Source organism: Bombina bombina, chromosome 6, assembly GCF_027579735.1.
Source record: "Bombina bombina isolate aBomBom1 chromosome 6, aBomBom1.pri, whole genome shotgun sequence".
Classification (NCBI taxonomy): domain Eukaryota; kingdom Metazoa; phylum Chordata; class Amphibia; order Anura; family Bombinatoridae; genus Bombina; species Bombina bombina.
The window spans coordinates 853,259,543-853,275,622 of record NC_069504.1 but is presented as its reverse complement, the minus strand read 5'-3'; the positions used below and the strand labels follow the sequence as shown (position 1 = coordinate 853,275,622).

The window sequence follows — 16,080 nt, the reverse complement described above, 5'->3', positions numbered from 1 at the left end:
TTGGCCAGTCCATCACCTTTACCCTCAGCTTCTTTAGCAAGGCAGTGGTCGTCTTGGAGGTGTGTTTGGGGTCGTTATCATGTTGGAATACTGCCCTGCGGCCCAGTCTCTGAAGGGAGGGGCTCATGCTCTGCTTCTGTATGTCACAGTACATGTTGTTATTCATGGTTCTCTCAATGTACTGTAGCTCCCCAGTGCTGGCAGCACTCATGCAGGCCCAGACCATGACACTCCCACCACCATGCTTGACTGTAGGCAAGGCACACTTGTCTTTGTACTCCTCACCTGGTTGCCGCCACACACGCTTGACACCATCTGAACCAAATAAGTTTATCTTGGTCTCTTCGGACCACAGGACATGGTTCCAGTAATCCATGTACTTAGTCTACTTGTCTTCAGCAAACTGTTTGCAGGCTTTCTTGTGCATCATCTTTAGAAGAGGCTTCCTTCTGGGATGACTGCCATGCAGACCAATTTGATGCAGTGTGCGGCGTATGGTCCGACAGGCTGACCCTCCACCCCTTCAACCTCTGCAGCAATGCTGGCAGCACTTATGTCTATTTCCCAAAAACAACCTCTGGATATGACGCTGAGCACGTGCACTCAACTTCTTTGGTCGACCATGGCGAGGCCTGTTCTGAGTGGAACATGTCCTGTGAAACCGCTGTATGGTCTTGCCCACCGTGCTGCAACTCAATTTTAGGGTCTTGGCATTCTTCTTATAGCCTAGGCCATCTTTTATGTAGCGCAACAATTCTTTTTTTTCAGATGCTCAGAGTTCTTTGCCATGAGGTGCCATGTTGAACTTCCAGTGACCAGTATGAGAGAGTTTGAGAGCGATAACACCAAATTTAACATGCCTGCTCTCCATTCACACCTGAGACCTTGTAACACTAATGAGTCATATGACACCGGGGAGGGTAAATGGCTAATTAGGCCCAATTTGGACATTGCCCCTTAGGGGTGTACTCACTTTTGTTGCCAACGGTTTAGACATTAATGGCTGTGTGTTGAGTTATTTTGAGGGGAAAGCAAATTTACACTGTTATACAGGCTGTACACTCACTACTTTACATTGTAGTAAAGTGTAATTTCTTTAGTGTTGTCACATGAAAAGATATAATAAAATATTTACAAAAATGTGAGGGGTGTACTCACTTTTGTGAGATACTGTACATGTGTGTGTTTTACACTACAAACCTGTATGAGGAAATTAAATAAGACAAGAACATACAAGTAAAGCACACTTTCTCATTACCATAGACATGAATGTGTAATATTTGTTTTATATAGATTGAAGTATATGACTGCAAGTATAATAAAGATATTTCCTTATTTTTATGGAAGGGAGCATCTAAGGTTTTATCAATTGTATTTTGTTTTCTTTTCCATAGTCCTCCCGACAGTTATGGCACAAGGGGTTACTGGCAGTGTGGCTGTTGCGTTGCATCCTTTGGTCATCCTTAACATTTCTGATCATTGGATTCGAATGAGGTCTCAAGAGGGACGCCCTGTACAGGGTAAGAATACGTCTGTTAAATGGACACATATTGAAACTACTTTTAAAATTTGAACGTGTTAACGTTTTATATTCTAAAATTAATATGTTGTGCAGTGTTTTCTAAAGTCAAGTACATTGATTTGAGTAGCCGTGTTAGTCCAGATATTTAGATATCAAAATAACGAGTATTGCATTGAGCAATGATACTTTTTTTTTTTTTTTTATTGGACTAACTATACATTTATACGATGACAAGCTTTTGTAAGGATGTCTTCCTTTTTCAAGTCTGAAGCAATACTGACCAGGTTGATGGAATTTACAGATTATATCTTAAAACACAGGCTAAAAAGACAGAAAGTGTTACAGAGGTCTGAATGCAGGGGGAGGAGGGGGTGTCGTAAAAATCATGATGGGGGCGGGTGGTTTAGGAGACAGAGGCAGACAGTGTCCAGTGAAGGATAACAGACAGGGGAAATATATGGTTATACACAAAGCATATACTGACATAAAGCTATATATCAACATAGAATCAATATGAATAATATATATATATATATATATATATTAACAAAAATCTATGCTACTTCCCTCCTGTAACAGAGGAAGAAGTCTCTGCACTCCTATCCTTGGCTCATCTCACAACCTGCCCACTTGACCCTATTCCTTCACAACTTATTCCCCCTCTCTCTGCTTCACTAACCCCTACCCTAACTCATCTCTTTAACCAATCTCTCACTGCTGGCACATTTCCTGACACATGCAAGCATGCGTCAATCATACCAATACTAAAAAAGCCCTCACTTGACCCCTCCGCCTTCTAACTATCGACCGGTCTCCTTACTTCCCTTTGCTTCAAAATTATTGGAACAACTAGTCTATAATCGACTCAATTTCTCACCACTAACTCCTTACTTGATCCACTACAACCTGGTTTCCGCCCTAAACGCTCAACAGAAACCGCTCTTGCTAAAGTAACAAATGACCTGTTATCAGTTAAAGCAAAAGGCCACTACTCCTTATTAATTCTTCTTGACCTGTCCGCAGCTTTTGACACAGTTGACCATCCTCTCTTTCTAAAAATACTACATTCATTTGGCATCCGAGACACAGCCCTCTCCTGGTTTGCATCATATCTTTCAAACTGCTCGTTTTCAGTTTCCTTTAACAACATATCTTGTGATCCTATGCCTCTCTCAGTTGGAGTACCGCAAGGCTCTGTCTTGGGCCCCTTGCTTTTCTCTCTTTATACATCCTGCCTTGGAAAACTTATAGCCTCCTTTGGATTCCAGTACCACCTATATGCTTATGATACCCAAATCTATATTTCCTCTCCTGATATCTCTCCCTCTTTACTCAACCAGTTTTCTGACTGCCTCTCTGCAATTTTCTCTTAGATGTCTTCACACTACCTCCAACTCAATCTGTCCAAAACTGAGCTGTTTCTTGTCGTCGTCCCCTCTTCGAGACATCCAACACCTGACATTTCTCTGATGGTTGGAGACTCTATTCTCAACACCTCACCCCAGGTCCGCTGCCTTGGGGTCACACTAGACTCAGAACTCACATTCAACCCACATATACAAGCGCTTATCAAATCCTGCCGTTCACACCTACGCAACATTTCCAGAATTCGTCCCTTCCTTACTCATTATGTCACACATTGATTATTGCAATCTACTCCTAAATGGCCTTCCAAAACACCACCTCTCCTCCCTCCAATCTATTATGAATGCTTCTGCTAGACTCATTCACCTAAGTCGACGATCTACATCAGCTGCTCCTCTCTGCCAGTCTCTACACTGGCTCCTCATACACTCCAGAATACAATTTAAAGTATTAGCCCTAACCTACAAAGCACTCAACAGTCTAACTCCCAACTATATTTCCTCTCTCATCGTGAAATATTCCCCATCCCGTCCTCTTCGATCAACCTCTGAACTACGTCTCTACACTCCTGTTATCTCTACGTCCCACTCCCGCCTCCAAGACTTTGCACTTGCTGCTCCTGTCCTCTGGAACTTTCTACCCCGCTCCATTAGACTGTCTCCAACCTATTCAGAGAGGCTTACGATCTCTCCTCCATCCCGCATCCGAACCAAACTAATACATGTGTACATGAACTGCCTGACTCACTGCTGCAAATACAACCGATGTAACAAGCTACCCCAACCTTATGTCTCTGCACCCTAAACCTATAGACTGTGAGCTCTCCGGAGCAGGGCCATCTTCCTCCTGTACTAGATTTGTTTCGTTTTGTGTTTTATCACAAATCTTTGTCATTGTATACCCCTATCACTGTACCCAGCTCTACGGAATTTGGTGGCGCTATACAAATTGATGATGATGATGATAATAAATAAATATATATATATATATATATATATATATATATATATATATATATATATGTGTGTGTTACTAAAATACTCCAGAATTTTTGTGCCACCTAACGATAAATGCCTTCTTATACTATAAACATACCTTTCACCCATAGAAACAGAGCTTATAACAGTTATATGGTGCTTGTACAAAAAAAATATATTGAAACATGAGGAATGGAAGCAAATGTAAAGCTCTGCATCTGTTTTAATATATATTTTAAAGAGGAACATACCTTTACAACTCAACTTCTAGTTTGTTTTGGTGTACACTGTAACCTTACATCAACCCCTTTCTTTTTGGCAGATTCCCCAAATGCTTTGTCACCCCCTTGCTCATCTTACTAGTTCTTTTCATCATTCCATTTTCATGTTGTGTGTTTTTTTTTTTAGCTACATCCTCAGCATTTGAGGTTTTTCAGATCCTGCAGCCAGAAACTTAAGAAGAATAAACTTTATTTTGCCCCGACACTCACATGTTTGGGGTGATTTACATGCCCTACTCTTGTGCAATTGGTTGCATGAGAACAGGTTGGCATTGCACAAGAATGCGATTGCAGGTGGACTGGTTCTCTACTTGCAAACCTGTCCACAGGCAATTATAATACATTTTCCTTATCTTGTTTTGTCTTTCTTCTGTTTGCATTTTCCCTGAATAGTTCTCCTAAAAGGTACAGAATGGTCAAAACTAAAATATGCATTGATTACATTTTAGTTTTGAATAGAACTATTTGCAATATTAGCAAAAATGTTACGGCATACACACGCTTCCTGTGCACCAGAATTCAAATACCTCTTGCTCAGTCTGCTGTGACTTACATGATGCTAATAAGTAATTGCTGACGCTATACAGCTAGCTCTCTTGTGCAGAGGGCTTTCTCAGCATGTATGCATATGCCTCTGAGACTAACTTTTTTACTAGAACCAGTTTTGTTTAGAGAATTATCAGTAATGTTTTTCTTCCATGTTTCCATGCACATTTCAGTTTTGACCCTTGTGTTCTTTTAAAAGGGACAGTCAACATTACACCAGAATTTTTTTTTAAAAAAAAAATAGATAATCCCTTTATTACCTATTCCCCAGTTTTGCACAACACTTTTTACCTCTGTAATTACCTTGTATCTAAGCCTCTGCAAACTGCCCCTTTATTTTTTTTCTTCCATTTTTAAAACCATTGTCAACTATTCTATTCTTTCCTGTAGTGATTGGAGCACTTATTGGAAAGCAGGAAGGACGAAATATTGAAGTCATGAATTCATTTGAACTTTTGTCTCAGATGGTTGATGACAAAATCACAATCAATAAAGAATATTATTATACCAAGGAGGAGCAGTGTGAGTATCTGGTTATGGTCATTGAAAAAAATGAGGAGCACTTGCTGACTGTGGTTCTCAACCTTTTGTGCTAAGTTACATCACTTCGGTATTTATGATGATTAGGTGACATCCCTAATAACTTTTCTTTTTAACAGTGACTTGCTAAGGACACCTTTATTGTAAATCAGTGTTTTAAAAATGATTATAAATGTAAGAATTATGTAAGACCATATTACGTTTTGTATGTCATTCATCTCCTTTTTAAAGGGACACTGAACCCAAAAAATGTATTTCGTGATTCAGATAGAGAATGCAACTTTCTAATTTACTCCTATTATCAAATTTTCTTCATTCTCTTGGTATGTTTATTTGAAAAGCAAGAATGTAAGTTTAGATGCCGGCCCATTTTTGGTGAACAACCTGGGTTGTCCTTGCTGATTGGACAGCACCAATAAACAAGTGTTGTCCGTGGTGCTGTACCAAAAATTTGCTAGCTCCTTAGCTGAGATGCCTTCTTTTTCAAATAAAGATAGCAAGAGTACGAAGAAAAATTGATAATAGAAGTAAAATAGAAAGTTACTTAAAATTGCATGCTCTATCTGAATCATGAAAGAAAACATTTGAGTTCAGTGTCCCTTTAAGGTTACAGGTTTATGCATCAATTTGATGTTGTCATGGTCAGCCTTAAAGTGATGGTAAAGTCATTTAAAGTGTGTTTACATATTTATAAATGTTGTTTTTCTGGGGCTAAACAAATCCTATATTATAAAAGACAAAGTATGTTTGTCCGAAGCAGTCATGCGCAGAAGAGACTGCGCTAGGACAAACATACCTGGACTTTAACCGCGGTGCGAGACAGCTTCAGGAAGCTCCGGCACTCTCAGCTGTTAAGTTACAACCTAGATCTGAAGCTCCAGGCATCTGACGCATATGGAGCCGGAGCGCGATCGGTCCTCCTCCTCCATATGAGGGCAGATGCCTGATCGTTACAGACGGTGACACTGTGTGTGTCACCGTCTGTAACGATCTTCTGCTGGTGCCGGTGGGAGGTGTGGGCGGCTCAGCAGTGGAGTTGGGAGGGCCCTACGCTACAGAAATGATTTTTTTAAAGGAACAGGGAGGGATGGGGCAGCTACACTACAGAAAAGGAATTTAAGTGTGCGGGGGGGATAAATGGCAATTGCGGGAGGGGGGGGAGGTGATGGGACCACTACACTACAGAAAGAAAAAGAGAAAAAAAGGGCGGTCGGTTTATAGGTACTGGCAGACAGCTGCCAGTACCTAAGATGGTGGCAATAGTTAGAGGGGGGGAGGGTTAGAGAGCTGTTTGAGAGGGGAGCATGGAGGTTGGAGGGTTAGGGGGATCCTACACTTCAGAATATTAGAGGGATTGGTATATTTCTTTCCTTAAACATTTTGGCCCATGTACAAGGGGTTTAACACTAGTGTTCTATATAAAGTCCAGTACTAACTGCTGCCAGACTGAAACATCAACTTTCACTAAACACTGAAATAGTGCGGCTTGTGCAGTTCCTATTGGCTGTGCTGCCTGCTTGTCAAGCTAGGAAAAAAAATCACTTTTGCTGAGGAGGAAGCACAGAACATAAAGTGGTGTATATATTTCTTTATTTTTTAATAGAAAATTGTTTTTATTCCTCAAATTTAAGATTGGTTTATCCATTGAAGCTTATTTATAAATGTGTTACATGCTTTTGGGGACTATATCACCATGTTAATTCTTTGTGGGAGTCCTGCATTAGGAGATAGTTGCTTTGATATTGATCTTTGTGCTTAGTAAACTGTTTTCCACTACAGGAGTTTATCTAATTTTTTATTTATTTTTGCAGATTGCAAATTTAAAGGGACAGTCTACTTAAAAAGAGAGATAATACTTTTTTTTTTTTTTCTTTTTTTTCTTTACTCATTCCACAGTTTTGCATTACCAACACGGTTATATTAATACACGTTTTACCTCTGTGATTACCTTGTATCTCAGCCTCTACAGACTGCCCCCTTATCTCAGGTCTTTTGACAGACGTGCATTTTAGCCAATCAGTTCTTACTTATAAACAACATTGTGCTCACTCTCATAGTTATCTGTATGGCACACATGAACTAGCACTGTGACAAACTGTCAAAAAACACAGATTAATGGCTGCCTTCAAGGGCTTAAAAATTAGCACATGATCCTACCTAGGTTTAGCTTTCAACAAAGAATACCAAAAGAACAAAGCAAGTTTTATGATCAAAGTAAATTGGAAAGTTGTTTAAAATTTTATGCCCTATCTGAATCGTGAAAGTTTAATTTTGACTAGACTGTCCCTTTTTAAGTACGTACGTTTGTTTTTTTTTTTATGCTGAAAGGTATTAGAAATGCACACTGCTTTTGCTGTGCGTATGTTTTTTAAAAAGAGAGTGTTCCTGCAACTGATTTGAATACAATTCAATTCTTATTAGATGTTTGAGTTAAATTGTTCCTTTAACATGTTATGTTAACTCTCTTTTTAAAAAACCTGGGTTTGCATTGTTTAAAACTCCTCCCCCTTCCCCTTGAGGTTGCTTTCTGCTGCAGCTTCCCATCTACGTAACTTTTACATGCTGCAGTATTTAGATTTTCAGTATTGGTTTCAACAGGAAAAACTATTTCAAATGATAAAATGAAGACAAGCTATTTGTAAATGATTAATTTAAACTGGTAAACGGGATCTTTGGGAACACATTAAAGATTAGAAAATTGTACTGTACAGTACCCGTTTAATATTAAATTACGATTGTATCTTTAAAAATATATTCTAATGAAATAATTAAAGGGACTTGAAACCCCAAAAAATTATTTCATGATTTTAGGTAGAAAATACCATTTTATTTTTTTTTTAAGCAACTTTTCAGTTTACTTCTATTATCAAATTTCCTTCATTCTCTTGGTATCATTTGTTGAAGGAGCAGCAATGCACTACTGGTTTCTAACTGAACACATGGGTGAGCCAATGACAATCAGTGTATGTATGTGTGTGTGTATGTATGTATGCAGCCACCAATTAGCAGCTAGAACCTATGTTCTTTGCTCCTGAGTTTACCTAGATAAAACTTTCATCAAAGGATATCAAGAGAATGAAGCAAATTAAATAGAAGTAAATTGGAAAGTCGTTTAATATGGTATATGCTCTGTCTAAATCATGAATGTCAAATTATGACTTTACTGTCCCTTTAAGTGCTCTCAATTTGTTAGAACATTTTTATTTTTTCACAAATGCGTGTTGGTACCTGAATATTTTCCCCTGTTATAAGGAGCTGAACCCATAGTGCCAGTCCTGGATACAGGAAGTGATTACAGGCTACTTGTGTATGTCTTTACTGGTTGGCTCACTGGCCGTGTCCTACTGAGGAGCAGAAATGCATTGCAGCTCCTGAGTGCAAGTTTACATTAGTTATCCCCCTTGTAGGGTTTAAATATGTATTCACCAGTGAGCATTCATGTAATAGTTATAATGTTCTAATTAGTGTTTTATTATTTGAATGTCTTTTAAAATAAGTTTTGTTAAACTGACTTAATTTTAAGTGGAAACCAGCAAAGGATTATAGTCCATTATACATGCTCATTAGCTGATGGGTGCGACCCTCCAACTGATGATTCTAAACAGCGGTTTAGACTGTTGCTTCCTAAACACTTTCTGCACCAGACTGATCTGACCAGGGTTTATGACAAGCAACTTGAGTCATTGCTCTTGTAATGACCTATAGGGCAATGAATGCTGCATGCAAGTTGTGATGCTATAAAGTGAGCACAGTCTGTTTGCAGAATGATAAATCTGCATTAATATACTGATTAAAGCTCACTTTATAGATAGAGCAGTGAATATGTATGTAACCTTGCATTTATGAACTCTTACTTGCCTGTCTTTTTAATAAAACAAGTATTTCTCCATAGTTAAACAGGTATTTAAGGACATGGAGTTTCTTGGCTGGTACACGACAGGTGGTCCCCCCGAACAATCAGATATTCACATTCACAAACAGGTACTTAGTTATATAAATGGTAGTAGATTATATAAATGGCTGCTTTTATAAAAGATGGCGTGTCGTGTTTTTTTTTTTTTTGGGGGGGGGGGGGCGGGGGTTATCACTTTGAAAAGTACATTATCCTTTTTCTCTAACTATTTATTAAAAAGCAAAAGTGCAGAATTAGAGGCAAGCACTCTTAAAGGGATACTAAACCCACATTTTTTCTTTCATGATTCAGTTGGATTATGCAATGTTCTAATTTACTCCTATTAATTTTTCTTTGTTCTCATGCTATCTTGATTTGAAAAAGCAGAACTGTAAGGTTAAGCGCCGGCTACCCAGGTTCTGAACCAAAAATGGGCCGGCTCCTAACCTTACATTACTGCTTTTCCAAATAAAGATAGCAAGGGAATGAAGAAAAAATTATGAGTAAATTAGAAAGTTGCTTAAAATTGCTTGCTCTATCTGAATCATTAAAGAAACAATTTGGGTTTAGTATCCCTTTAACATCCCTGATTGCTTGTTCTTGTTTATTTGTTTTTTCACAGTCAAAAGTTTGGCAAAATTATGTTGTATATTTTGTGGTGTGTGTGTGGTTTATATTTTTTTTGTGTGTTTTTTTTTCTTTTAAACTTGTATTCCATTTTTATATTCTTAGTTTTATACCATTTTGTTAGTTGTTTTTTTTTTGTTTTTCTTCACTAAACTGAAGCTGATTGATAATTTATGTGCTTGACCAATGCAAATGATTTTTTCCCCCCTGTAATAAAGGGGCATTCCATACAAAATTGAGTTTATTTTTAAATTTTTAATAGAATTTTTACAACACACATCTATTTGCAACAAAATCTATTTTCATTGACAAATTTTACTATGCATAAACCAGCACTTCTGCATTAGAATGTCTGCTCTGAGCAGACACCAGTTCTAGTTATTATTTATGTACACATGTCCATTTTAAGTTCTCGTCAAACACTGATAGCTTTTAATGAAAATAATTTTTATATATATTTCAAACAAGCTTCTATTCAAAACTGAAATGTATTCATGCGCATTTTAGTTTTTTGATGGCATGTTCATTTAACTAAAGCATTCCCTTAGGGAACCCTCTGCTTAAGACCACTCAATGAAATAGAATTACATAATTGACAAGGCAATGACACTTACTCTGAAAATCAAAAAAGCAGTAGATTTATTTTAATTTTTTTCCTGACAAATTTAATTTTTTCTCTCATTTTCCGGCCCCCTGTACCATGTGACAGACATCAGCCAATCACAGACTAGTATACGTATACCTTGTGAGCTTGTGTACATGCTCAGTAGGATCTTGTTCCTCAGAAAGTGTGTATATAAAAAGACTGTGCAAAATTTGATAATGGAAATAAATCGGAAAGTGTCTTAAAACTGCATGTTCTTTCGGAATCATAAATGGTTTTTTTTTTTTTTTTTTTTTTTTACTTGACTGTCCCTTTAACCTCCACACATTATATCCAAGTAATATTAATATAATAAAATTATCTAACTATGGGTTAGATTACAGGTGGATCGCAAAATTGTGCTTGCGAGAGAGCACAATATTTGTGCTCCACTCAGTAATACCGGCGCACGCAAATGTGCACTGGTAATACAAGTAAAGCTCGCTTATGTGTTTAAACACAGTCCCCATAGACGGCAATCTAAAGTCACTTTTCCCCTCACTTTATCCCCTTATAATTGCTTTGTGCAGTTATTTAAAAAAAATAAAGATGGTCACATTTTTAATAAATGAACAGTCCACTTTACTGTAAGGGAAATTGAGGGGAACTTTTTTTTTTTTAATTTTATTAACCAGAGGACTGACCTCTGGTTAATTTAGTCTAGCTGAAAGTGCTACCGCGAGCTTGCAGTAGCATTAACCATCCACTTGTAATGGTTGATTTAAAGGGACAGTCTACACCAGAATTGTTATTGTTTTAAAAGATAGATAATCCCTTTATTACGCATTCCCCAGTTTTGCATAACCAACACAGTTATATTAATACACTTTTTACCTCTGTGATTATCTTGTATCTAAGCCTCTGCAAACTGCAGAGTTTTTCAGTTATTTTGACAGACTTGCAGTCTAGCCAATCAGTGCCTGCTCCCAGATTACTTAACGTGCACAAGCACAGTGTTATCTATATGAAATATGTGAACTAACACCCTCTAGTGGTGAAAAACTGTTAAAATGCAATCTGAAAGAGGTGGGCTTCAAGGTCTAAGAAATTAGCATATGAACCTCCTAGGTTAAGCTTTCAACTAAGAATACCAAGAGAACAAAGCAAAATTGGTGATAAAAGTAAATTGGAAAATTGTTTAAAATTACATGCCCTATCTGAATCATGAAAGTATATTTTGGCCTAGACTGTCCCTTTAACGTGTGCTCATAAACTGGCAAATTTTCCCCTTTACTGGCGCACGTTAAATTAGTGATACACTTCTAATCTTGCCCTTTGTTTCACCCCCCCTGCAAAGGGGGTTAAATACACAGTTCAAGTCAGTTCCAGAGAAGCAGTGCACTATTGGGACGGTACTGAACACATCGGGAGACTCAATGTCTAGAGGCATCTATGTGGAGCCACCAATTGCAAGCTGTTTCCCACTAATGCATTGCTGCTCCAGGGACTATCTAGGTATAATTTTCAACAAAGGATACCAATGGAACAAAGTTAACTTTAATAAGGTAAAGTTAAAATTGCACGCTCGGCCCCATTTTCCATGGTGAGTAGTACAAAATTCACATGCTCTGATGGTGTAAGTTTCACACTGCATTATCATTTTAACCCTGGCAGGCGAGTTAAATACATACTTAAAATCGGCTCCAGAGCAGCAATGCACTTCTGGTCCACATCTGAACACAGCCAGTAAGCCAATAACAATATATGTGGGTAGCCAGCAATCGCTAGCCATCTTGAACTTTGGAGCAGAGGTGAAATACTTACCTATATAAAAACACCAGTGCTATCATAAAATGGTCTGTAACGCTTTAGAGCATTTTTCTATGTTTATGTCCCTTTAATAAATTTGAGTGGAATGCATTTACCTTTTTTGTTGTTGAAGATTTTCACTCACTTTTGTAAATTCCTACTTAATTGGTCAATTTTGCATAATACTGATTTCTCTCTTTGCTCTCTTTCCTAGGTTTGTGAAATTATAGAGTCCCCTCTCTTTCTGAAATTGAACCCCATGACCAAGCACACAGATGTAAGCATTTGTATATTGTTCCTTCCCATCTGTGATTAACCTTCCTGCTTCCTACTGTCATCTTACATTAATTTTTTTTTTGTCCCCACAGCTTCCCGTTAGTGTATATGAATCTGTGATTGACATTGTTAATGGGGAGGTGAGTCAAATAAAGTATTTGATCTAGTCGTATAACCTGCTTTGTGTCCTTGTATTGTATCCTATTTGTTTTACTAGATATGTCTTTGTATATACACTAGTGGAGAACTAATTGCATTGTAGTGTTTATTAACCCCTTGGTGCCAGCATCAGTGTTAACATCTGAACAAAGTTCCGATGTAAACACTTGCTGTTAAAATGAAATCATACGATTGTCACAAGATTTCAAGGCTGGGATCGGATCATGGTGGACTGCCTACGCTGCGAGGCACACCTCCCAGTCCGATTCTTGATTGCGTCAAAAGGGAAGGCTGCAGGACGTCATAATAAGGTCCTGTTCCATGCCGTCCTAATGGCGTTAATGCCCAGGGCTGTTAGGAGCATGGATAGTTTTAACATCATGAAGGGGTTACTTTGGTTCCTATGAACATGTCCTGTTTGTTTTTATGTTACCTTGGCTGTGTTTTTTTTGTTTGTTTTTTTCTTTTCTTATAGAGGCACAAAAACAGTTCACCTCTGTACTTTCTGGGTATCCAATGTGAACAGGAGACTAAAGTTTAATTTAGACTTAGAGATTATCTTTTTGTATCAAAAGCTCTCAAGTTAAAGGGACATTATACACTAGATTTTTCTTTACATAAATGTTTTGTAGATGATCCATTTATATAGCCCATACAGTTTTTTTTATTTTAAGAATGGATAGTTTTGCTTATTTTTAAATAACATTGCTCTGATTTTCAGACTCCTAAACAAGCCCCAAAGTTTTAGGAGAATACCGACGTATACCTACTCCAGCTTGCTCCTGTTTTTTCATATGCAAAGGAAGGGGGGGGTCTATTACCCACTTGCAGTGGGTGTTCCAATAACCTTTTCAACAGAGCTAAACTGGGTGCTTCTAAGTAAGTTTTTAAAACGGTTTTATACTGGATTTTTATATCAGTATCTGTGCATAATATTTTTTATAGTAGTGTCTATTACATGCAGTTATATGAAGATTGGTGTATACTGTCCCTTTAATGACCATAGAAAGAGTGTGCACTTTTGTTTGTAATTTCCTGCCCATTATGGATTAACTTATTGGGAGTTGACTGTATCTGATTGACAAGTCTATATTCTGGTCTCTCCCAGGCCACCATGTTGCTTGCTGAACTTCCATATACGTTGGCTACAGAGGAAGCTGAGAGAATTGGAGTGGATCATGTAGCAAGAATGACAGCAACTGGAAGTGGAGAGAACTCTACAGGTGAGGAAGAGGAAGAATTGTGTGAGACTGTAGAGGAGAGAGGTAAATAATTCATTTTACATCCCCAAAATGTCTTTTAGTTGCAGAACATCTCATTGCCCAGCACAGCGCCATCAAGATGTTGCACAGTAGAGTTCGACTTATCCTGGAGTATGTCCGAGCAACTGAAGCTGGTATTATTATTTTTTTATTTATTTAAATGTTTATTAAACTTTTTTTTTTTTTGGAAATGAACATTCATTTGAAACATGAGTGTTCGCAGAATACCAATAAGAAGATGTCCATTTGTATCACTTGGTAGCAGAAGAACCAAATTTAATAGTTGTAGAAATTATACGTAAACAACAACAAAACAAAATAAATATTCAGCAACGATTAATTTCAGTTCCATTTGTTTACAGCAAACCCTTAGAAGTAGGGAACAGAATAAAATTCAACTCTATGCTCTACTATGCCCATATGGTTTGGATTTTATAAACAACGAACTATGTATCAAATCACCTATATTTTACACCATTTATTCCGAATATATGATTCCCAAAGTATCTTAAGCTCCATGTAAGTATATTTTCATTTGTGCTTCAAATAATAGAATACTTCTAAGTGTACTATAGAATTACATTGATCTACCCATTGTGAAATGTTAGGGGCAGAGGGTGATTTCCAGTTTCTTACAATCGGAGCTTTCACGCTATTTATTAGGATGTGAAGTAGTTTAGATTGGCAGGTGTTTAAGTTTTTAGGGGTTAGGTTGAATAACCATGTAAGTGGATTATCGGGTGTTATAGGGCCTATTATTTTAGAAACCTCTTCAATGACTTGCATCCAGAATGGGATGATATCAATGCATTGCCACCATATGGGTGACCTTGTACCTGGGGCTTTATGGCATCTCCAGCGTTTGTCACTAGCGTCATTAAATAGTGTCTGGCATCTTACCAGAGTAAGATACTATCTATGTAATATCTTAAAATTTGTTTCAAGTTGTCTACTGGAGATCGAGGATTTTGTAATATTTGTGAACATTTGTTTCATGTCTTGGGGGGAGATTGTTATATCTAGTTCTTGTTCCCAGCGCATAATGTAATATGGTGTGTGGCCTAGTGTTTGGGATTGTAATATAGAGTAAATTAGTGATAGTGTGTGCTTCTTTGGTTTGGAGCTAGTGCATAAAGCTTTGAAGGGTGTAAGGGTTCTTGTCATGTTTCTTCTCTCAGGGTGACTGATTATATATGAGTGACATTGACGTAACCTAAACCAGTTATTTAGAAAGCTAAATCCCTCAGTCTCTAATTTGTCATTGGTGTGAAATAAATGTGATAACAAAAATCATAAAAGGAAAACCAAATAAAGTTCTGAATCAAGGATATGTCTGTGTCCTCTGGATGAGTTTTTCAGCTTGTTAGCATTCCTCAGTGAGATCCCATAAAAAAGGAAACAGAAAATTGCAACATAGTGTGAATCTGTAATGGCACTTTGAGGAAGTAGTTGTTTTGTAACAAATGACTACTCACATTTGTTGGAGCTTTCCACTAAGCTCAAGGATATGCGCACTCCCACTTTATACTGATGGGAAAACAGTACACTAGGCAAAACTTGGATACAAATTTATTTTAAAATATATAAAAGCGTCACATAAGCCTTGATAACACCACAATGTAAGGGTACAAAAGCAGATATGCTGTAACAAATGCTTCAAATCGCCAAACTTGCAAAGAGGTAAATGGATCAGCAGGAGTGTGACCGCCGAAACCAAAACCTTTTTAGTAGCAAGACAATAGCGCTAAGCCCCCTGGTGTCCTGGCTAGTGTAGAGACGCGATAAAACTCAATATAGAACAGTTCAGTTCCGACGTACATTTCGCTGGTATGCTTTGTCAAGGAATGTTAGTGCGCATGTCCAAGAGTCCTTTTAAACAATCCATTGATGAGTTTCTGCCAGGTTTGTGGTTACATCCTCCATTTTGGAAGTTGGCATTTAGGTAATTTGTCATTAAACAACTAGTATGTTTTTCAACTTCTTTAAGTTTTATACATTTTGTTGATATATGCATAGATGTTAAGATGGATAACCAGAATTGGGAAATTATGCATTATAATGTTATAGCATTATACATATATGCAAAACTTCAAAAAACATAATCACATTGTGCCTGCAATTAGTGTCTATACTGATGATATATGTAGGTATTTGTTTTTTTAACCCCTTAATGTGAAGGTATTAGTTATATCTTTTTTAGTTTAAGTGATGTTACTGACTATATGTCCTATGGACCATAAT

The 16,080-nt window shown here is 37.5% G+C and overlaps 1 protein-coding gene across 1 annotated transcript in view; it reads left to right on the top strand.

Annotated features, from left to right (window-relative positions):
* Positions 1 to 16,080, top strand: part of COPS6 (COP9 signalosome subunit 6) — a 36,122-nt gene that overhangs the window by 1,731 nt on the left and 18,311 nt on the right. Inside the window, exons 2-8 of the mRNA XM_053718272.1 lie at positions 1,395 to 1,520; positions 5,082 to 5,213; positions 9,124 to 9,212; positions 12,357 to 12,419; positions 12,511 to 12,558; positions 13,686 to 13,800; positions 13,881 to 13,973. Coding sequence (XP_053574247.1) covers positions 1,395 to 1,520; positions 5,082 to 5,213; positions 9,124 to 9,212; positions 12,357 to 12,419; positions 12,511 to 12,558; positions 13,686 to 13,800; positions 13,881 to 13,973 — 666 coding nt within the window. The remainder of the gene's footprint in view (positions 1 to 1,394; positions 1,521 to 5,081; positions 5,214 to 9,123; positions 9,213 to 12,356; positions 12,420 to 12,510; positions 12,559 to 13,685; positions 13,801 to 13,880; positions 13,974 to 16,080) is intronic.